Source organism: Chiloscyllium plagiosum, unplaced genomic scaffold (assembly GCF_037043375.1).
Source record: "Chiloscyllium plagiosum isolate Xiang-an unplaced genomic scaffold, Cpla_swu_hap1 HiC_scaffold_23, whole genome shotgun sequence".
NCBI classification, from domain to species: Eukaryota; Metazoa; Chordata; class Chondrichthyes; order Orectolobiformes; family Hemiscylliidae; genus Chiloscyllium; species Chiloscyllium plagiosum.
In genome coordinates this window covers 38,729,762-38,753,528 of record NW_028270161.1, presented here as the reverse complement: position 1 = coordinate 38,753,528, position 23,767 = coordinate 38,729,762, and the positions used below count along the sequence as shown (strand labels likewise).

General features: G+C 37.0%; 1 protein-coding gene across 4 annotated transcripts in view; it reads left to right on the top strand.

Moving 5' to 3' along the window:
- The window catches only part of gramd4a (GRAM domain containing 4a), a 158,102-nt gene that overhangs the window by 56,516 nt on the left and 77,819 nt on the right, over window positions 1-23,767 (top strand). For all 4 annotated transcript variants that reach the window (XM_087999543.1, XM_043713699.2, XM_043713701.2 and 1 more), the window contains 2 exons: window positions 15,672-15,792; window positions 17,298-17,356. In XM_087999543.1, the coding sequence (XP_087855669.1) occupies window positions 15,672-15,792; window positions 17,298-17,356 (180 nt within the window). The remainder of the gene's footprint in view (window positions 1-15,671; window positions 15,793-17,297; window positions 17,357-23,767) is intronic.

The window sequence follows — 23,767 nt, the reverse complement described above, 5'->3', positions numbered from 1 at the left end:
AGGAAGGTATCTAGAACTAGGGCACACTCTTGAAAAAAAACCAAAAAGAGAACTCTTAGATACTTTCGAGAAGAGAGTGTTAGATTTTGGAATTCTCTTCCAGAGAATAGTGGAGGTGAATTATTTAAGGTAGTCAAAGCTGACTTGGGACAGTTTTTGACCAATCATTGAGATGAAGTTATGACAGACACGAAAGAAAGTAAGTTAAAATCACAACCAGATCAGCCATAATGTTGGTGACTAGTGGAGTACCTCGAAGGGCTGAATGATCTTCTCCTGCTCTATTTCTTATGAATCGTCCTTTGTAAGGGAAGTTTTTAAAGTGGAAAATCCAAAAACCATTGATCCAGCCTCATTGATAAACATTGAATTTGTGAGGATTTTGAAACAAAGCTGTAATTTTACTTGGCTGTAACACTTGTAATTACTTTTGTTGATTTGGAATAGAATTATTTTGAACAATCAGTTAACTTATTGTATTGAGAACATTTGAGTTTTGTGCAAGGTAAGCCATTGCTTTGCAACAATACAGTTGCTTTGTGTCTCATAATATGTATCTATAGCTAACAATATTGTGACTGCCCTTGTATCATTGCAAATCCATGTTTCAAATCCATACTATGGTTTCATCTACGAAGCAAAGCACCCAGTTGATGCTTTTTGTATAAAAAAGAGGGAATGAAAGACTTGGATCTATGTCATAATGCATATTTATGTATATATTCACAGGCACAAAAATTCCCAAAGGACTGCACAGTCAATTAAGTATTTCTGATATATGTTCCCTGTTCTAATGGAGGAACATGGCAGCCAATTTTCCCGAACTGTCAATCCCATAATGACAAAATCATCTACTTGGATATCAACTGTGGTATAAATATTGGCTAGAATGTTGAGAGAACTCACTTGCTTTCTAAATTACAAGAAGAATTACAAATTCCTGATCCTGTTCAGTATTGTGACCAGAGATTTTTTTACATCTAAAAGCTGGGACGTTGAGCCTTGTGTTAACATTTCATCCAAACGATGGTACCTTCAACATTGTAGAACTTTCTCAGTAGTCACTGAGGTCACAGCTTGGATTTTTGTAAGCCAGCTGTGGATCAATTTAGAAGCAACAGTACAGGGTATAACAGACGAATCTATGGCTAATAATTGAGCACTCCGGGGATATCTATGGCTAATAATTGAGCACTCTGGGGATTTCTTTTAAATCCAGTAGACACCAAAGCATTTGTTTCATGTCTCATTTAGTAGACAACATTCCAGTAGTACACGGCTCTTTCAGTACTGCACTGAGTTGTCAGCAAGATTGTGTGAAAGTTCTTGATTGAGATTTGAATTCTGTTGACTCAAAGAGGAGATGCTACCTCTGATTTGTGGCTGAGTAGCACTTTGTTAGCCAGTAGAGGGGGGTCCTGAAGTTTTTAGTATATCCTGAAGTATAATATAAAGTTATCTTAGACTTGGTAGTGTGTAATGTGACAAGATAAATTAATTAATGATCTTAGAGTTAAGCCATGCTTAGTTGAAAACAACCACAGTATGATTTACTTCTACATCCATTTTAAAAGTGAGAAAATTGGTCTAGTATTTTCAACTTGAAAAAAGCGAATTATGTGGCCATCAAGCTGAATTAGCTGAAGTGACCAGGTATACTAGAGTAGGGGATGGATTAATAGATAAATCATAGCAGACATTTAAGGGAATGTCTCAGAATATTAAGAATAAATATATTTCAACCGTAAAGGAAAATTCAAAGGGAGGAGCCACCACTCATGGTTAACTAAGTAAATTGGATGAAGCATAAAAGGTTTAGAAAAAATGTATACCTTGAACAAAGACTAATGATTGGCTACAATATAATGATCAGTACAGAATGACTCAAAGGTTAATCAGAAGGAAGAAATTATAGGACAGGAGGAAGCTAGCTAGGAATGTAAAAATGATAGTAAGAATTTCTGTAACTATTTGTGAAGTAAAAGAATAAGGAAAGTGAGTGTTGGTCCTCCAGAGAGTGAGAATGTGGAATTAGTAGTAGATAATAAGGAAATGAGCAAATATTTTGCTTCTGTCTTCATTATAGAAGAGGCAAAATCATTACAGTTAATAGATGTAAACCAGGAGGTGAATGGGGGAAAGAAATGTTGCAAAATTCAGTCCTTCGGAAGTGGTAACAAGCAAGCTGCTGAAGCTGCATGCTGACAAGTTCCTAAGTTCAGATGAACATCACACTAAGATCTTGAGAGGTGGCTAATGAAGTAGTTGGTGTCGGTGAAAGGCCTTTCCCAGAGCTGGGATGCCATGCAGCCTGTATCTCTATTAATAAAATGGCCGTCAACGTGACGAGATTAAGTCGGTGATGTCAGCTGACCATGATACAGTACTTTGTTCCTGTATGTGCGGTCTGTTGCTCCATCTGGTTGTGTTCACAACAAATGAAACCGTTTTTCACAAGATTGAGGCTGCATGTATCATCAGATATGTGTGCAAACAAGAATAGGAGCAGCATAACTACAAATATCAACTGTATCCTTGTCTGATAGCCACATAGTATAGATGGTCACTGTTTTGCAGTTGGAGACTCTGCTTAATTTTCCCTCTCTGAAATTCAGGATGAGAAATGAAGAATACCATAATTGTCTGGGTTGAGTTCAGAGCAGCAATTGAAGCTCAGACTTGTGATCTGTATGGTTTCATGCCATGTCATATGAAGAATTTACCTGCTGAGTCATAAATCAGGTAGGGCATAAAATAAACGAGATTAGTATTGTGTTTGTTATTCCTGCAACTTTTAAATTGGCAATAGAATTTGCATATATCATGTTATTATAAAGAGAATACCATTGTGAATCTGACACACATTTGTTTGATTTGCATTTCTTGCAACCTGTGAAGTGAGCAACAGAAATTCGGATAACTTGTATAATAAATGTTGTTGCTGGTGTGCAACAGTTGGGTGATTAAAAACAGGATTATCTGCAACTATCCTGAATCTTGTTTGATCTTTCAAACACAGCAATTAAAATAAAAATGAAGTCTGACTCCCACAAATTTGGAGGCAGATGTAAAAATATTTACCTACAAAGGCATTCAAAATCAAAAGGAAAAATAAATGCGCCCACAGAAATGACTCCAGATTGAATGACTAGGAGCCAGAATGATATGAGCAATGACTCCCAAAGTAATGATGGTGTGCGTATCAGAAAACATACAAGTTAAACATGTTGCTGTTACTACTTGCCCACTCAAAGAACATTCATTTAATGCTGTAGGTTTGAATTAAAAACTTACACCTACAGAACCACGATTACCTGCAAATGATTTCCTCAGTATTTCTTGACAAAATAAAATGCACTTGACTGTGCATCAAGTTGGCCATTCGTTACTTTAGCTTTACCTTAAAATGAAACCAGACACATTTGTGTAGGAGAAATGGTATTGAAAGTTATTCTTCAATAAACCTTTTTCAATGGGTTTTGAAAATTATCATGCTGGGCATGCAGGAAATGGACCATAGCATTATCTATCCCGAGGGAATTGAGATAAGTCTGTGTAGTCTGCTCGAAATGGTAGTAATCAAATTAAACATCCCCGCATAGTTTGCAAACTTTTTGAATGGGGCGACCTTTACAAATATTTCCAGTGGAGCTTCCCTTTGCTTTATCAGCCATCCATCTCAATCTGCAACGTGGCAGATTTTTCCTGAGCTCTGGCACTTATTTCACATCAGTTCATAATGGTACTCTAGCCGTCATGAGACTTTGACCTCTCGGGAGTCTCACCATTTGTTTCCTGAATTCGAACACATCTTCGTCCAATACGTTATGATGTAGTCAATGATATTCACTCGTCAAACATTACAACATTCTCGTAAAATTATGCTTGGTAATACTTATATTTGCTTAGTTACAGTGCTAGAGTTTGTCAATGTGTTTATTTAAGGTTAAGGGAGAAAAACAGTGGCTATTAATTTCCTGAGCACATGTAAATAGAGAATAGCTGCGACAAGTTAGAATGAGATTGGTAAGACTGCGAAAGTTAATAATCTGTCTCCAAAAAAAAATGTTGGTTTCAGTTTTATTAAATGGCTGAGATTCGTTTAACTCCTCCAAATAAAATCTGTTCTCAAATGTATGCAGTTATTTCCCATTGCCAAACATCTCCAATTAATTTTCCTCTTTGTACACAACCAACTCCAGGCTGACTTCCAGCATTTTGACCATTACTTCAAATCACTTGATTCTGCACTTTCACTGCTAACATAACTAAGATCGTCCTGATCAAAGTAACTAAATAATCTCCTTTTGGAACCATACTTACAATGCATATGCTCAAATATTTCTCAACTTCTCCAAGCATTTGATACAATCTATTATGTCCCCTACCCTGCCTGTGTTCTACAGCTCCATTGCTGAATTTCAATCAATCCTAATTAACACATCTATCTCCTGCAATGATTTCAGCTCTTGCATCATCATCATCATCATCATCATCACTGATGTGCCTGGAGTTCTATCCTTAGCAGCTTTATATTCCGCATCAGTAAGCGCTATATCTAATGGAAAAAAATATGAGATCATCTACTTTGATAGGAGGAACAGAAAGGCAAATTTACTTAAATGGAAAGAGACTGTAAAATGCTGCAATTCAGAAGGATCCGGATTCTCTTGTACATGTAACAGAATGTAGCTATAGAAAGCAATTAAGCAAAAGGAATGTGGACTTTTATTAAAGGAAATAGGTGAAGACTTAGGACAGCTATATTGGGCACAGGTGGGGCCCTGGAGAATTAATTTCAGTTTAGGACTCTTGACTTACAGAGGGATATATCTGCATCAGAGGTAGTACTGGGAATGTTTACTGTGTTGATTTCTGGGATGAAGGGCTGTGTTAAGAGGAAAGGTTTCCCCAACACCAGAGTCCACTGTGCTAATGTCCAAGTTTATTCAGCTGTGACATCTTAAGGCTCAGCTGCCAATAGTGGAGCAACTAAAATCAGGGATATTGAAGAGATCAGTCATGAAGGAGTACAGATATCTCTAAGGCCTGTACTATTGGAGATGATTTCTGAGATGTGGAGAGTTGACCATGGACCAATTTTAAGTTGAGAAAGAAAAATTAGAAATTAAGATATTGAAGTTGGAGTCATTGTCGGTCTGTGAGCACGGGAGTAATGGATGATAGGAACTTGATGCAAATTTGGATAGGGCAGCAGAGTTTTGAATGACTTCAAGTTCACAAACTGTAGAATAAGGGAGGCTAACTGGAGTGCATTGGAATTATGTCTAGAGGGAACACAGGCACCAATGAGGATCTCAAGCAAATGAGCTGAGGCGGGAATAGAACAGTGTTGTTTCAGAGGTGGATATTTGAGATGGTGTTCATACATGGTTGGAACTTCGGCATCAAATATGGCATCAAAGTTAGAGACAGTCAGAGTCAACCATTGGGAGAAAGTGAGGACTGCAGGTGCTGGAGAGTCAGAGTTGAAAAGTGGTGCTAGAAAAAGCACAGCAGGTCAGGTAACATCTGAGGAGTTGGAGAGTATGTTGTGGTTTACAAAGTTAGATTATCCAGTATTTATAAAATATTTTTCAGAACTTGTCATGGGATTGTTCTTAAGTCAGTACTCATCTATACTGTCTTAAAATCAGCAGGGAATAAAGCACATTTATCACAAAGATTTTTATCTGGATAATGAATAGACCTACCTTCTTCTAGACTATGAATGAATTTATTGTTGTCCATAGCAGCACCAACCTACAAAAAGGCTTCAGTCTCACATCTTAACAAAGTAAGCCTTTCTTTGCAGAATTTTAAATAGCATTTGCAAAGATGATGTGTTTGGCTGATAATTGTTAATCTTTACCAGGACAGAATTTCCATTGCAATAGTGAATGCCACAAGTACACAAGCCTCTGTTTGCTAGGATTTTGCACCTTCTTCCCCTGTCTGTGTTGGTTTTCTCCAGGTGCTCCAGCTTCCTCTCACAGTCCAGAGGTGTGCAGGCTAAGTGGAATAGCCATGGCTTATGGAAGGTTACAGGGATAGGGTATTGGGTAGGATGCTTTTCAAAGGGTCGACGTGGATTCTATGAGTTGAATGACCTGCTTCCACACTGTAGGTATTCTATCACAAGAAAATACTTAATATAGTTCTTCCAAAATCTAGTGATTTATGGTTGTCTGCTAAATATGCTTAAGTCTTTGTCCCTTGGACTTATGGGAAAGAGATGAGGCAGTATACTAGCTGAATGACAAGGCTGAAAGAGGGCAAGGTTTTCATGAATAAGATGAGTTATGTAAGACAGAAAAATTATCAGAGGAATAGGCCGATGGACCAGAATGTGATTAAAAGTTGAGGACCTTGCAGTAGTTTCAGGAGGCCAAGTTGTGAACTGTGGATCAAGGCTGAGTTAGGGAAACATCATCTCCTCAAAGCTCATATTTTTGTTCTTGATAATTCTGTAAGTCTGCTGAGCTAGGTTTCATGCATGTATATTCTGCAGTACCTCAAACTAGCCATTATTTATTTTTTAAGACTTACTAGTGACTGTTAACATTACAGTCTAATTCTGTTCATATATGTGCACCTCTGTTAGGATATCAAATAGCAATCTGGAGGAAGAAAATGTCTAGCTATTCTCTTGCCCAATATTAAGAGGCTATTCCACAACAAATAGTACTTTCCTAGTTTGATCAGGAAGCACGTTTGGTAATGAAACAATCATGCACCATACCGTAATAATACAATATCGAATATAATAATTTGTTTTACAATTTCAAAATATATTTTTGCTGGGCATATCTTCCATTTACTGTTTATTTTTTGTCCCTTAGTTTAACTACTTTAAATAAGGCATGTGACACATTTTAAACTTATTTCCTACACTTTTGGAGTCTTGCTCGCTGTTTTAGAAGTGGGATTGATTTTGAACAAATTGGTGATGAGCTGAAACTATGTTTGAATAACTTTTCTTTCAGCTAAACATGTAGAACAAGGATAGATTGATAGAAGTGCCATGGATAACTGACTTCCTTTGCTATTGGCTGTATGTTTGGACCAGGAAAGCTAAATATTTTTTAGTTGTTTACTGGTGGAAATTCAAAGTGACCTGAGAATGCAAACACTCAGCATCAATAGAATTTCTGGGCAGCATTACCAAGTTTGCTATAGAACATGGAATCCATTTCTTATGCATGTTCTTAACGGTAAATTTGAGCTGAGTTAGATATATATGTTAGATAGCTGTTGGCCAAATGGGAAGATGGAGGCAATAACAATATTCTGCTCTTTTGTGGTCAGATGGCGTCACTTATAGAATCCTGGACTGGAATTGATATTTGGCACTAATATGTCCACCTACCAATATCATATTTCCAATCAGTTGTATCTTCACATTACTGAGTGTCAGAATGCTTGTGTATTTGCAGTATTCACCATTGCAATGGAAGTTCTGACCTGGTGAAGATCAACAATTATTGCAGCCAAACAAATCATCTTTGCAAATGCTATTTAAAATTTTGCAAAGAAAGGCTTACTTTAAGATTTGAGACTGAATCCTTTTGTAGGTTGGTGCTGCTGTGGACAACAATAAATTCATTCATTCTCTAGATGAAGGTAGGTCTGTTCATTAACCAGATGAAAAACTTTTGTGATAAATATACTTTATTCCCTGCTGACATTAAGACCACATAGATGGATATTGACTTAAGAAAAATCCCATGACAAGTTCTGAAAAATATTTTTAAAAGCCAGATAATCTGGATAATCTAACTTCGTAAACCACAACAGACTTTAAATAAATAAGGATGGATTAAAAATATTTTTATCTGGCACCCTAACTCTCTCTTTTACAGTGCATTGATTGGAGCTTCTATGTGCTTGGAATAGGATGTTGGCTGTGTGGGTTTCAAATATCAACTTGCCTTGAATGATGAGTTCAGTGAAGATTAATGCATTATGACCATGTCGAAATATCTGGAAGCAAATAACTTTTTAATTCCTCTGCTTGTAAAATGGAATTAAATGTAAAGGTTAAGATCTTTCTGTATGACTTATGGTGATCTGAAGAGGGGGAAATGCTATTTTAAATATAAATTGAAATGATGAGGTAAACGGTTAGCTGCTTTAAATTCTTATAGCTTCATTGTAATGGTTCACGGGAAAAAAGAAATGTAAATTATAACTCAGTTGATAGCAATCATCTCCAAGTCAGAAGCTTGTGGGTTCAAGTCTCATTGCAAAACAAGAGCACAAAATCAGGATTGACTCTATAGTGGATCACTGAGGGAATGCTGCTGTATTGGAGCTACCATCTTTGGAATGATGTTTTGGTTGGGGCTCCGGTTTTCTCCTGAGGTATGTTAGGCATAAAAGATCCTGTGGCATTGTGTTGAAAAAGAGGAAGGTGTTATTCCTAATGTTTGGCCATTATTTATATCTCATTTAATATTGCAAGGACAGATTACCTCATCATTATTGTTTTGCTGTTGTTGAGAGTTTGTTGTAGGTAAACTGGCTGCTACATTGTCTACACTGCAACAATGAGTACACTTCAAATGTACTGTATTTGATTGACTGTAAAATGCTTTGAGATGTTTTGAGGTCATGAATGACCTTATGTAAGTGCAAGTCTTTTTTCTGAATCTACTTTGTGGTTAAGAAAATAGTTCATAATCTAATTTTGAATAGAATGAAAGTGACGAGTTACAAAAAAAGCTAATTTTATCATTTGGCCTACTAAATAATGAATTAAAATTATGGTAAGGGAATATTACAGTGCAAGTTGAAAAAGAAAGTTTCTTTATTAGAAAAACTTCAGCCCTTGTAGAATTATTATTGACACTTCATTTCCATATGCCCTCTATAACTATTTTCTCCCAAATTGAAATTTTATTTTGAAGAATCACATTCAAGAAATCATGCACATGCTGTGAGATTTATGAACTTTAGATTTTGGATGGATAGTAACAAAGTATTGATGATTGTTATAATATTTATGTTTTTTTAAATCAGATTTTGAATGGTACACTTTGTACTGAACAGAAAGCAAAGCTGTGTAGTTAGTATTGATGTAATCCTATTTGACAGTGTAACTAAGATTTAATGATTATGCTGGCCAGTTCAATATTAATTACACAACAACCGACTTTGTTTGAAGTACAATACACTGATGGAGTCATAAGAGGATTTGCAATGATTAAATGTAAAATCCCCATTGGTTTACTGCAACACACTTTGACCAAAATTTAATGGAATAAAGTAATACTTTTAATCATTTAAATTAATATCTTCAGGATAGATGTTCCGTTTTGTTCAATATTTCCATATTTCAATTTTGAATTGTGTACAAGCTTACAATGTTTTAAATATTTTTATAATGTTACCTAACATTGCCAAGCTACTGCTTTGCTATATTGTAATACAAACTAGATTTTCAAAGTTAACTCTTCCAAATTATAAAGCTGATAGAATCTAAGAATAAGATTGGATTGTCTGCATACTTATTTTACTTGAAGTAGAAACTTTTTTCTTTACAGTTCAAATAACAACTGGGATGACTTCTCTGATGCAACTTTCTTAAATAGAGCGGAACATAATTTGGACAAAATCAGATTTTTGCAGCACTCAGTTGGATTTTTAAACTGAAAGCTGTACATGGTTTAAACATTTCTCCCCTTTTTTCTCTGCGCATACCTAAAATATGTTTCTCTCAGTACTCCAATTTCGCAAATTGAATAACATAGACATTTAAGCAGCTGATTGCACTCTATTCTGTTCTCTGATCAAAATAAGTTTCTTCTGTCTTGTAAAGTACACATAACTCTTTCAATTATTGGTTTTCATTGTCATGAACATGTCATACTGGTTGTATGCAATATGGATATCCTGATGTATGTATTTATATACTGCTGCAGTTCAGGGGAAATGACAGCATAGAGGAAATTTGCAAGTTTTACTCTATTGTTTATAATCAACTAACATCATTGGATCAGTTAAAATGCCAATGAATTAATTTAATGTTTTCTGCACTCCCAACTGCAAATTAGGTCCAACTGAAATCAGATTCACACAAGTCCCTTCAGTTTACATTCATGTATTATGGCTGTGGAAATACTGAAACTGGCAACATTTTATAACCATTCAGGTGCCTGAATTTTAAATTTGATTCAATTATACTGGTGAGCTACTGTTATTCTGAAGTAATAAACGATGTTGATGCAAGTAAAATTTTGATTTCACTTATTTCAGTCTGCTTTGTAAATGTAATATGTGACAAATGACCTCAACTGGCAGAACACCAAAATTGGCAGGTTCCCCCCCACCATAACTTGGGCAGATTTATTGGTCAAAATTACCCATTACCACACCTGTTGAAAAGCTGAGCTCTTCAATAATGTATAATTAAAAGTAAAAACATCTGATTGCTGGAGGTTATGTTTGATTGATTTAACCCTAGCCCAGAATTCTGATAGCTTATGTGATGACAATCTTTAGTACCTGGCAAAGTTTTTCTTGATCTTACATATGTTATTCACATATGTGTGTTGTAAAAAATTAAGGTCAGTGATAAATGATCTTTCAGTAATTCTCCAGATATATCTTTATAGTGATAAATGCATGAATAATTAACAGAATAAGTCACTAAAGGAAGACAAGGAACAAGTTGCATTGATTGCATGCTACAGACTATTAATCCTTATACTTTGTTCCAAGCACTTGAAGCCTGCAGTAGTCATCCCACAGCTGGAATCTCACCAGGAAATAGCCAAAATTATTTGAACTTGCTTGATTTTGTTTAGATTCAGAAAACCAAATCATCTTCCTCATTATTTTGTAGGCCTCATTTCTAAATTTTGAATGTAGTAACTTCAGATATCAAAGGTGACACTTTCATGATCTCAGGATATCCTAATTCACTCCAGAGTCAATCAAGTAATTTGAACGAGAAACAAAATACTGGAGAAACTCCATCAGTCTTATGGCGTCTCTGGAGAAGGGAACAGAGTTATCATTTCATATAATCTATGCCTTTTGTCCAGAAGCAAAGACAGGTGGATATTTTATGGGCTTTTTGGTTTTGGAAGGGGGATTGAGAGAGGACCAAGAGGAATAGAAGGGAAGATAAAGGATGACATATAAGGAGCAAGAGTGGGGCATTCAGCTTACCAAGCCTCCTAGGCCTCAACTCCTCTTCGGATCCAGCCCCTCCTAGCCATCAACCCCTGGATATTTCAATAAGCTATCCACTTTCTTTTCAAATTCTTCCAGTGATCTAGCATCAAACTCTCTGGGGTAGAAAATTCCAGACATCCACCATCCTTTGGGAAAAGACATTCCTTTGCATCTCCATTTTAATGAAAGGTACAGAATAAGTGGGTAATGTTGTGGATTTTTCACTAATGGAAACACCATCTCAACATTACACTGCTAAGCCTCCTCACAATCTTGTACATTTCAGTAAGATTATCCATCATTCTTCTACATTCTAATGAATGAAAGCCTGACCTGTTCAGCCGGTTTCAATAAGTTAACGCCTTCATCTCAGGAACCAGTCTTTTGAACAGGCATCAATGCCAGTTTTTCCTTTTTAAGTGTGTGGATCAAAACTGTACGCAGTACTCCAGGTGCAACCTCAGCAACAACAATGCTCAGTTGTAACTAAATTTCGCTGTTTTTAAACTCCCAACTCCCTAGCAATAAAGGCCAAAGTTCCAATTGCTACCTTAATTACTTGGTGCACATATGTGCTAACATTTTGTGTTTCATGCACAAGAACACTTGGATCCCTCGACACTGCACTTTTTTTTGGAGTCTGTCTTCATTTTAATAATTTACTTTTGGTTCTTCCCACCTTATACTTTCCTTCATTAAATGTCATCTGTCAAGTTTTTGCCCACTTGCGCAAATTATCCCCAAGCAGATTCTTTGTCCTCAATGTGAGATGCAAACTTGGATTTGCAAACTTTTCAGAGGTGAGAATTCCAGTACTGAGCCAAGGGTGATGCTTACTATAACTGAATACAATTTTCTCAGAACTAAATTTAACTTGTTTCCGAAGTTCTGTCTTTGGTTTCATAGCTAAAGAATATAAAAATCAAGTGGAATATTTTGTTAATTGACTTTGGTTGGCATGTCTTTTTGCCAAGATTTTTGTCATGGTGGACAATGATGTCTTCAACTCAAAGTTTTGCCCAAGTAATAGCTCATTAAGCTTCTGGTGACATTTTTGTTGACCACTTGTATGCTTATCATGTAACATATGACTGATGTTATCAAATAACCTTACCTGTAATATAAGGCCAACAACATTTATTGCAAGTAATAAATATATAGTGCAATGATTAGGTGCAATAGCTCAGGAAGAAATTAAGTTTGCCCTAAACTAAACTTTGATGTAACAGGAAGAGCTAACCGTTTTTATTTAATTAGGGATTACATTTATGATATTTTCAACTGTGGAAATGATGTCTTCTGGTTGAGGTGTTAAGCTGAGATCCCAACTGCTTGGATGTATTGAAACATGTTACAGTCTTCCATAAAGAGTATCAGTTTTTCTGTTGTAGAGCTGTAGAAATAAAGCACAGAAGGGGGCTATTCAGCCCATCTTGTCTATGCTGACCATGGCTGGTATTTCTCTTTCAAACCAAAAATTCTAAAGTAAACCAGGTTAACCATTTACAGAATATCTCACTTCTTCCTTTTTGTAGGTATTGCTGTGCGCAGGTGGCAGCTAATGTTTGCTTACATAACCATGGTGATTGAGCTTCAGCAGTAATGCATTGATTCTGAAATATTTCATTAATTGTGAAGCACTTTGAGATGTCCCAAGGATGTGAGCAGAACTAATATGTGCAGTTCCTTGTACAATATTTATTTGCAGTCTGCTTACTGTCCTCATGGTAACAATTTATTATCCAACTGTGTAAGAAACTACAACCACTGTACGAATTGAGGGCTTTTCTTAAAGTAAAAGTCAAATGCGAGTTTTGAGAAGATTTGTAGCTCAGGTTGAGGTTTTGGATGTAGGTTTGCTCACTGAGCTGCAAGGTTCATTTCCAGACATTTCGTTACCCTACTAGGTAACATCTTCAGTGGGCCTCAGGTGAAGCAATGCTGAAAATTCCTGCTGTCTATTTATATGTAGTGTTTTGGATTACATTGGACAAACAGGCAGAAAACTAGCCACCAGGATACATGAACACCAACTAGCCACAAAAAGACATGACCCTCTCTCACGAGTATCCTAAAAATGGAGGAGGAAGGACACCACTTCAACTGGGACAACACATCCTTCCCAGGACAAGCCAAACAAAGACACACACGAGAATTCCTAGAAGCATGGCGTTCCAACTGGAACTCTTTCAACAAACATATCGAGACCCCATCTACCGCCCCCTGAGAAAAGGAATCGGAAATGACTTCACCACCGGAAATGACATCACAACCCAAAGAAACCCAAACATATAAATAGAAAGCAGGAATTTTCAGTATTGCTTTGCCTGAGGCCCAGTGAAAATGTTACCTAGTAGGGTTAAGAAATGTCTGGAAATGAATGTAAAAGCCAAATACTGCAGGTGATGGAGATCTGAAGTAAAAACAAAGTACTGGAGAAGTTCAACAGGAATAGCAGCATCTGTGGGGGGAGAAACTGAGTTAACTTTCTTGGAAACTTGCGTAGAGAATACAACTTTGAGATACTTATCCAGTTTGTGGTTTGGATTCCCAATGTAGAAATAATTACTGTTTGAACTTTTGATGAGTGCAATACATTAGAAAAATGCATGTCAATCTTTGTTTGGCATAACATTGGCATAGATATGAACAAACTGGAAAATCTTACATGGGAAGATTTCTGTGTTGAGAAAGTGAAAAAGTGATTATGAAAGGACAAGTACATTTAGAAAGCAAAGAGAGGGAGGTAAAGATGTTTTATGGTGGGTCACACTGTAAAGCAGGAGTAAAATAAGAACTAAATATAGCATCTAAAGAACATGATGATAAAGGTTCTATAACATTCAGATGGACAGGGGCTGAATGTTAATGTGCATTATTGTCCTGCACAATTTTGTGGTTAACAAGAGTCACCATAGGAGGTGATTTTCTTGCCTTGATCAGGAATTTGTATTAAAGGGAAGGTTAGCCTCTTTGACCAGACTTCAAACATAAGTCTTTCAAGTGAAAGAGCTGTTTGTTTTAAAAAAAAGACATTAAATGCTTAAATTGTGATATACCTAGGTGAATGCTATTTTATATTAATCTCTAGAAAAAATAATAATGCTTGAATGACATTACTTGTTCAGTAAATAACTAAAAATGCCATGACTTCAGCCCACCAGTGTCCTACCAAGAAGGAGGCTACAGTACCACAGCACCACAGCTGTGGTTTAGCTGGGAGTTTCTCATCTTTGAATCAGAGGGTTGTGGATTCAAGTTCCACACAGGAACAGAAAAATCTAGGACATACTGTTGTGCCATATCATTTGTGTTTTCAGATGAGAAGATGCCTTGACGTTGTTTGAAGAAGAGTCAAGATGTTATGCCTAATGTGTTCCGATCAATATCTCTAAATTGGCATCAATAAAACAATTCATGCAATCATTATCATATTTTGTGGGGGCTTACTGTGCACAAATTGGCTGCATTCTTTCCCATTGCTAAAAGTCAGGTTAAATTGTTGTGGATGTATTACTTTTCATTGACGTTTCAAGGACATAATGGAACCATTTGATATGCATAAAGTGCCATTGGCTTTAAATTTCAAGGCATTGGGTTTTGATACGTTATATCGCATGATAATTTGCCTATGGGAAAAATGAGCAGATTACTCTGCTACCTAATAGTGCTTCACAATGTAGTGCATGCCTGTTGGTAGTACCAGAGATAGTTAAACATCTGAAAGATTTTTTTTGTCAGAGATGTTTAATATACAACATTAGAAAGTTATCTAATGTTTAATGTGATACACATTCAAGAGTTTGATTTATTGTCTATCTAGTGTAGCAGTAGAACGTGCTGCATTGCCAACAATGCTATTGTTTTGAATTATTCTTTTAGCTGAGGCTCCATTTCCCTTTTGGTTGGTGGATGTTTAAAGAAACAGTCCTGGTACTACTTTAAGAAAAGTCAGACATTTTACTGGTATACTAACCAAATATAACCTCCTTAACCAACGTCAGCAAAAGTCAAATCACACAGTCTTCCATCTCATTGTGCTTTGTGGAATTTTGTTCTGCACAGAATGGCTATTCAATTTATCTACATAGATCATTGCATTTCAAATTAATTTGCATGAGTATTTTTTTGAAATGGTGTGAGAGATGTAACAAGAAGTTGCATGAAAGCAATTCTGTTTCTTTGTCCTTTTGGGAAGAATTTTTCTACACTTTTGGCAAAGTTTTATGAATAGCAGGTTGTAATAAATGTGTCCAAAACATGAAACTGGCCACCGGCATACAACATAAATCAACTGAACAAATTTTTGAAAAAAATTGATTGTAATTGGATTCTAAGGCTTACAATAATGAAGTCAACTTTGTGAGTATGTAGTTAGTTATGTACTGTGCAATAAATATCATATGCTACTTCCTAGTAATGTGTTATGATTATTGCAACCAATTTAATGTTGTTGTTAATGCATACTCTTTTATTTCTTTTCTAAACAGAAGAGGAATTGAGGAAGCTTAGGGAAGAGACAAATGCAGAAACTCTTAAGCAAGAACTAGAAAAGGAGAAATTGAAGCGAATAGAGCTGGAACAGAAAATCTCTGATGTGATCAAAACCAGGTAAAATTGGTACAGAGCTAATCAAGGTTACATTGTTGCAGATGATGCCTGAAGAATATGTCAAATTTACTTAAAAATATTAGATACTCCAGATGGGTAGTAACTGTCTAATGTAAATGAGGGGTGTGATGTGAGAGGTGTTGGTAGCTAGTAATTCTGGAGTTGACTATTATTACTCTTTAATTCAAGAATTAAAAGTAGCATGAACCTGATCTCTGAAATATTGCGTGATACTGATATGTTTAAATGCAAATTTCAGCAGTACTAAAATCACATGCTATTCAAGTCATACAGTATAAATGAATTATAAAGTCAGAGTGAAATAATCCTTTAATTCACTAAGTATAGTGATATACTATTTCATCTTGTAGACATTTTTTGTTTGATAATTTGCAGAATTAACTTAAACAGAAGATGGCTAATGTCCACTGTCATGGAAGGAAAATGCCTGTGTATCTAAATCCTTTTTGTAATAATGTCTCTGAAATTAGTTGCACACCAGTTGGCATTTGTGTTACAATTTTGTTTTCACTGATAATTTTAGTGCAACCACTGCTAACATGGACTGTATCCCACAACAACCTCTTACATTTATTTGAAAATGGGAACAACATTGCTGTATCATTTATTAAATGGTTCTGGTTTTGTCATTGAAACATTTGTTCTTCGTGCTAGGAGTACAGCTCCATGAAATATGAATATTTAACTGCAGAGAAATAGTAAACCTGGCTCGCATCATGCTGCAAGTTGAAATTCCTGAAGAAAATTCTCTGTTTTTAGTTGGTATTGTGCTAATTCATATGAAAACCTTTCTGGAATAATTAAGAAGTATATTTCATTCCTTGTTCACCAATGACCTATCAGGCAAGACATATGTACTGAAGTAGGAGCAAATTACTGCTGATGCTGGAATTTGTATTGAAAACAAAAAATGCTGAAGATCACAGCAGGTCAGGCAGCATCCATGGAAAGAAAGCTAATGTTTCAAGTCTAGATGACCCTTCATTAGAGCTGATGTTTAGCATGCTTTCTCTCCATGGATGCTGCCTGATCCATTGTGATCTCCAGCATTTTTTGTTTTCACATTCACTAAGGTGTTTGGTATTTCAATGAATGTGGAGAAAGTGAGGACTGCAGATGCTGGAGATCAGAGTCAAAGAGTATGGTGCTGGAAAAGCACAGCCAATCAGACAGCATCCCCGAGGAGCAGGAGAGTCAACGTTTTGAGCATAAGCTCTTCATCAGTCTTCATCTTCATCAGACTCTCTTGCTCCTTGGAGGTTGCCTCACCGGCTGTTTTTTTTCTTTCCAGCACCACACTCTTTGACTTGATATCAATGAACAATCCTTGCTGATGATTTGCTTTAAGCAGGCTATGAAAATTTGAATTAAATAAATTTGAGCTGTTAAAATAATTACAATTTTAGATATTCTATAGTATTTAGTTGTCTAATTTGTGAAATATATGTCAGCATTTTTTTGTGTTCTCATCTTTTCTTTAAAAGAGGTGAAGACTCTTCAAGTCAGCAGTCTTTGAAAGTTCAGACTTCAGTAAATGGAACAGGTAATTTACACTGGTGATTTCTGAGATTACTTAAATGTTAAGCACAAGGAGTAAATCTTGCACATTAAAGCAATATTAAAGGACTTCATTTAGTGTATTCTTAACATTTAACAATTTTTAATGTAAAGTGAGTGCTCCAAGTGGAATTTCCACAGTATTGGTGTTGTGGGTAGATACTAGTCTTTTTATTCTGATTGGGTTCAAAACTTTTTTGGCTATAAATTTTGCGTATGAAATGAGCAAATATTTGAGCAATTTTCACTGAATTCACAATAGGAATACGCCCCTTTTTTATAAAACTGCCCACTGTTTGGCACTATCTTGTTCTGTTGCTACTGAGTAGCTATATACTAAGTGGAAAAATATTGCAAGGTGCGTTCAGGGATAATCTTCCTTAAGTCTAAGCTAGAATCCAAAGATGTGCAAGTTAGGTGGGTTGACCATGCTAAATTATCCTGTAGTGTCCAGAAATATGCAGGATAGATGGATTAGCAGGGTTATGGGGATAGGGTGTGGTGGATGAGTCTGTGCATGATGCTGTTTGGAGGGTCAGTGCAGACTTAATTGGCTGAATGGCTTCTATCTGCACTGTATGCATTCTACGATTCTGGAGTGCATTCTTGGACAACGTACAGGGGTATTACCCTCCTCTCATGAGCAATAATGAAAAGTCCTTGATGCTGATTTTGGCTGTACAGAAATTTTTAAAAAAAGTTTTATTCTACAAAATCAATGTCCGTTACCTTTTCCATCACAGAACAAAAGTTCAATAAACATTAGAAATGAATGATTTCACAAATACAGCATTGCATTTGGTCAATTAAAAAGTTTTAAAAATTAACTCCGACAGCACATTTTTCTCTTAAAACTGTTAACATAGAACACTACAGTGTAGAACAAGCCCTTTGGCCCTCGATGTTGCGCCGACCTGTGAACTAATCTAAGGCCATCCCCCAACACTATCCCATCATCATCCATGTGCTTATCCAAGGATTGTTTAAATTTCCCTAATGTGCTGAGTTAACTACATTGGCAGGCAGGGCATTTTACGCCCTTACCACTCTCTGAATAAAGAACCTGCCTCTGACGTCTGTCTTAAATCTATCACCCCTCAATTTGTAGCTATGACCCTTCGTACAAGCTGACGTCATCATTCGAGGAAAAAGGCTCTCATTGTCTACCCTACCTCATCCTCTAATTATCTTCTATGTCTCGATCAAATCCCCTCTTAGCCTTCTTCTTTCCAATGAGAACATACCCAGTCTCTCAGTCTTTCCTCATAAGACCTTTCTTCCAGACCAGGCAATATCCTGATAAATCTCCTCTGCACCTTTTCCAATGCTCCCACATCTTTCCTGTAATTGGACGAGCAGAACTGTACACAATATTCCAAATACGGCTGCATAGTGTTTTGTATAGTTGCATCATGATGTTACGGCACCAGAACTCAATTCTCCTACCAATAAAACCTAACATACCATGTGCCTTCTTAACAGCACTATCAACCTGGGCAGCAACTTTCAGGGATCTATGTACATGGACTCCCAAGATCCCTCTGCACATCCACGCTACAAGAATCTTTCCATTGATCCAGTATTCTGCCTTCCAGTTATTTCCCCAAAGTGAATCATTTCACACTTATCTGCATTGAACTCCATTTGCCACCTCACAGCCCAATTCTGCAGTTTATCCAAGTCCCCCTGCAACCTGCAACATTCTTCCACACTGTCCACCACTCCACCGACTTCAGTGTCATCTATGCCTGAGTCCAAATCATTTATAAAAATGACAAAAAACAGTGGTTCCAAAACAGATCCTTGTGGCACATCACTCGTAACCAAACTCCAGGTCAAATACTTTCCATCAACCATCATTCGCTGCCTACTTGCAGAAAGCCAACTAATCCACACTGCTAAATCATCCTCAATCTTTGCATTTTCTCCAACAGCCTACCATGTGGAACCTTATCAAAGGCTTTGCTAAAGTCCATGTACACCACGTCAACTGCCCTACCCCCATCCACATGCTTGGTCACCTTCTCAAAAAACTCAATGAGGTTTGAGAGACATGACCTGCCCTTGACAAACCATGTTGACTATCTGCAATCAAATTGTTGCTTGCTAGCTGATTATAAATCTTATCTCATAATCCTTTCCAAACGTTTTCCGACTACAAACTTAAGGTTCACTGGTTTGTACTTATCTGGGTCATCTCTACTGCCTTTCTTGAACAAAGGCAGAACATTTGCAATCCTCCAGTCCTGCGGACTAAACCTGTAGACAATGATGACTCAAAGATCAAAACCAAAGGCTCCAACACCACCTCCCTAGCTTCTCAGAGAATCCTCTGATAAATTCCAACCGGCCAAGGGGACTTGTCTACTTTCACTCCTTCTAGAATTGATAACACCTCTTCCTTACTAACCTCGATCCTTTCTAGTCTAATATCTCGTATCTCTTTCTTCTCCTGTAAAATATTCTCTTTTTCCTGAGTGAAAACAGATGAGAAATATTTGTTTAGCACCTCTTCGATCTCCACAGTGTCCACACACAACTTCCCATTTCTGTCTTTGACTGGCCATATTCTTATGCTAGTCATCCTTTTATTCTTCACATACTTATAGAAAGCTTTAGGGTTCTCCTTTATTCTATCTGCTAAAGACTGCTCATGTCCTCTCTTTGCTCTTTTTAACTCTCTTTGTAAATTCTTCGTAGGTAATCTGTAACTCTCCATCGCCTCATCTGAACTATCTCGTCTTATCGTCACGCAAACTTCTTTCTTCCGCTTAACATGCGGAATTTCTTTAGTAAACCACGGTTTACCTTACCTTATCACTTCTTCACTGCCTGAAAAGGACATACCTATCAAGGACCTGCAATATCTGTTCCTTAAACCAGCTCCACATTTCGATTTGTACGCATTCGTCGCATTTTGATACCCCATCCTAAGTTTTGACTAATTGGGCTTTGATTGCACCCACCTCCTATCTATAACTCTTGTCCTGTGGCATGTACCTATCCCTTTCCATCACTAAACTAAATGTAACCAAATTACCAAAACATTGAACTCCCAGCTACCAACCCATGCTGCAAGCTCACCTACCTTATTTCAGATACTTCTGGCATTGAAGTAGACACACTTCAAACCAGCTTGCCAGCACACTCCTGTGACCATGAAATCCTGTCCATGTCCTCCCTACTTTCATCCTCCTGTGCATTGGAACTACACTTCAGGTTCCCATCCCCCTGCTGAGCTAGTTTCAACCCACCCAAATAGCACCAGCAAACTCCCTCCCCAGGATATTAGTACCACCCTGGTTCAAGTGAAGATCATCCTGTTTGGAGAGGTCCCACCTTCCCCAGAATGAGCACCAATTATCCATGTACCTGAAACCTTTCCCCCTGCATCATCTCTGCAGCCACATGTTTAGCTGGTATCTGTCCCTGCTCCTTGCCTCGCTATCATGTGGCATGGGAAACAAACTAGAGATAACAAATCTGTTATTTCTAGCTCTCAGCTTCCACCCTAGCTCCCTGAAATCCTACCTTACATCCCTGTCCCTCTTTCTACCTATGTCATTAGTATCTATGTGGACCATGACTAGAGCTGGTCACCCTATACCTTCAGGACCCCAAAGGCACAATCTGAGACAGCATGGACCCTGGCACCCCACTGCATGCCCCTGGTAAGTTCCCCCCCCCCCCCCAACAGTATCCAAAATTATATACATGTTTTTCAGGAGAACGACCACAGGGGATCTCTGCACTGACTGTTTTATCCCCCTTCGAACAGTTACCCAGCTTTCTTCGTGTTTAAGTTAAGTTTAAGTATCTTCAATTTAAATGTCAGTTGAGACTTTTACAGACAAAAATTGTGACAGTTAATCACAAAATACCATCTTTCAATCAGAGATGAAGAGGAATCTCTTCTTTCACAGGATAATGAATCTGGAATTCTTTACCATGGAGGGCTGTGGTAGCTGGATCATTATATTCAAAGCAATAATAGACAGAATTTTAAATCGGTCAGGGAGTCAGGGGAGGTAGATAAAAGGCAGGAAAGTGGAGTTGACAAGTCTCAGATCAACCATGATCTCCATGGATGGGAGAGCAAGCTTGATGAGCTGAATCGTGTGCTTTTGCTCCCTACATCTTATGGTCTCCTAAATTAAATCATGGTTTCAAATTGAAGTAATGAATTTTAAAAACATTGACTGACAGATGAGTTAATGAGTTATGTCTCTTAAAGTAGAAATGTGTAAGCTGTGTGGGCACTTCATAATCGAGATTTCAGTTTCAGGGCTGCACGGTGGCTCCATGGTTAGTACTACTGCCTCACTGCCAGGGAGCCAAGTTCATTTCCAACCTCTGGTGACTGTGTGGAGTTTGCACATTCTCCCTGTGTCTGCATGCGTTTCCTCCGGGTGCTCCAGTTTCCTCCCACAATCCAAGGATGTGTCGGTCAGGTGAATTGGCCAAGCTAAATTGCCTGTAGTGTGCAGGTTTGGTGCATTAATCAGGTGTAAATGTAGAGGAATGGGTTTCGGTGGGTTACTCTTCGGAGGGTCATTGTGGACTTGTTAGGCTGAAGAGCCTGTTTCCACACTGTAGGGAATCTAATCTAATCTAATCTAAATCCTGTATTTGCATGTGCTTCCTAACATGTCCCATTTTTATCACATAATGACCTCACAGTTCCCTTATCATGCATTGTTGATTAATTCAAATAAGCAGGAGTACATTGTAACTGAAAATGTAGTGAATGCACAAGTAGCGAAAGAAATACTGATGAGAATGCTATCAAGAACTTACAAAAGTTACAAATCTCTCATGGGTTTTGTTATTAATTGTAGATCTTCCAGATGGGTATTAATTGCAAAATAGATTGTAGCCCAAGGCAGCTGGGTGGATGCGTTTGAAGTAAATTATATCAAACTAATAAAGGCAGTATTCTAATCAAATAACTCGAAGTATTTTTTGAAAACTTTTCTGTCATTTTCCCCTTTCAGCCTGCTAACTAAAGTCTCAAATTAAGGTTTGTAACTTATCTAGAAAAATGTATACTTCACAAATAATGTAATTTAAATTTAACACTAAAATGGTCTCCTCTGTCTGAGTATTTTTTTAATTGACCACCCCAACCACTTTGAAAAGGTTGGATTTGCAGTTGAAGTTTTTTCCAAGAATTCTCACTCTGCATGCTATTCACTCAGTACCCTAGGCTCAGCATGTACAACATTATTTAGCATGCAACATATCTCACTGTAAATGCTAAGGTGTGTGTATATTTATGTTCAGACAAGATTTTAAGGTTCTTAAGTTTATGTAATTGAATTCCAAACCTGCTAGTGAAATAGTTCTATTTACTTTATTTAGATAATGATTCCTATTTAAACTAATGTTTACTGCTGAGACAGATGTGATCTGTAGTCTTTTATGTTTTTTGTTTTGAAATTTAAACGAAAGTTGAATATTGTTTACAGAGAATATTTAATATTTTTAGGGAGCATTTACTCCTTTCCGTGTGTAGATGTTGGAATACCATATTCTATATGGCCAAAAACATAGATTTGTCATTTTTGATTTTCCCGGCACTGGGACAGATTGAGATGCATCCAAGAATTTTGAAGAAAACTAAGGTAGAAATTGCAAGGGCACTGGCCACAATCTTTCAGCCTTGTAAGGATAGGTTGACTCAGTTGGGACAGTTCTGCTTGGAGAGAAGACTAAAAGGAGTTCTGATAATGGTTTTCAAAATTGTGGGCGGACTAGAATGATTGGATAGGGAAAACTGTTCATTAGCTTTAAAGTGATCTACAAAAAAAGCATGTGTGAAGTGAAGAAAACAATTTTTACTCAGCAGCAAAGGTATGGAATGCACTGTCTAGTCATGTGGTGGAGGCAGGTTCAGTTAAGGTATTTAAGGGGTTATTGGATGATTATTTGGGAGGAAATGCAGGAGATTGACAATAGGTAATGTTGTTAATTTCACAAGTGAATGTAGGCATAATTGGTTAAATATCCTTCTGTGCCATAACACTTCTGTGATTTCTGTCTTAGTTTGATTCTTGATAAAGTATTGGTAGTATCTCAATTTCTATTTTCCTTATTGTTTCAAACCATTCTATTTCTCGTAATAAATCTTATTGCCAATATTTATTCATAATTCTTGACTTAATCTCATCAGTGTGGATGATAATTAGTATTTGCCTACTTCTGTGTGTTTTTGATAATGAATTATTTCCTACATGTCTTTCAGATAGGCAATACATCTGTAGGGATAGTGAAATTGTCAAAGAAAATAGCATCTCTTCCTAAAATTAACCAAATGAATGTATTGCACACCTGACTTCATGCCCACGGCTGAGGAAAATGTTGTATCCAATATATTATTTTATGGGGATGTGATCAT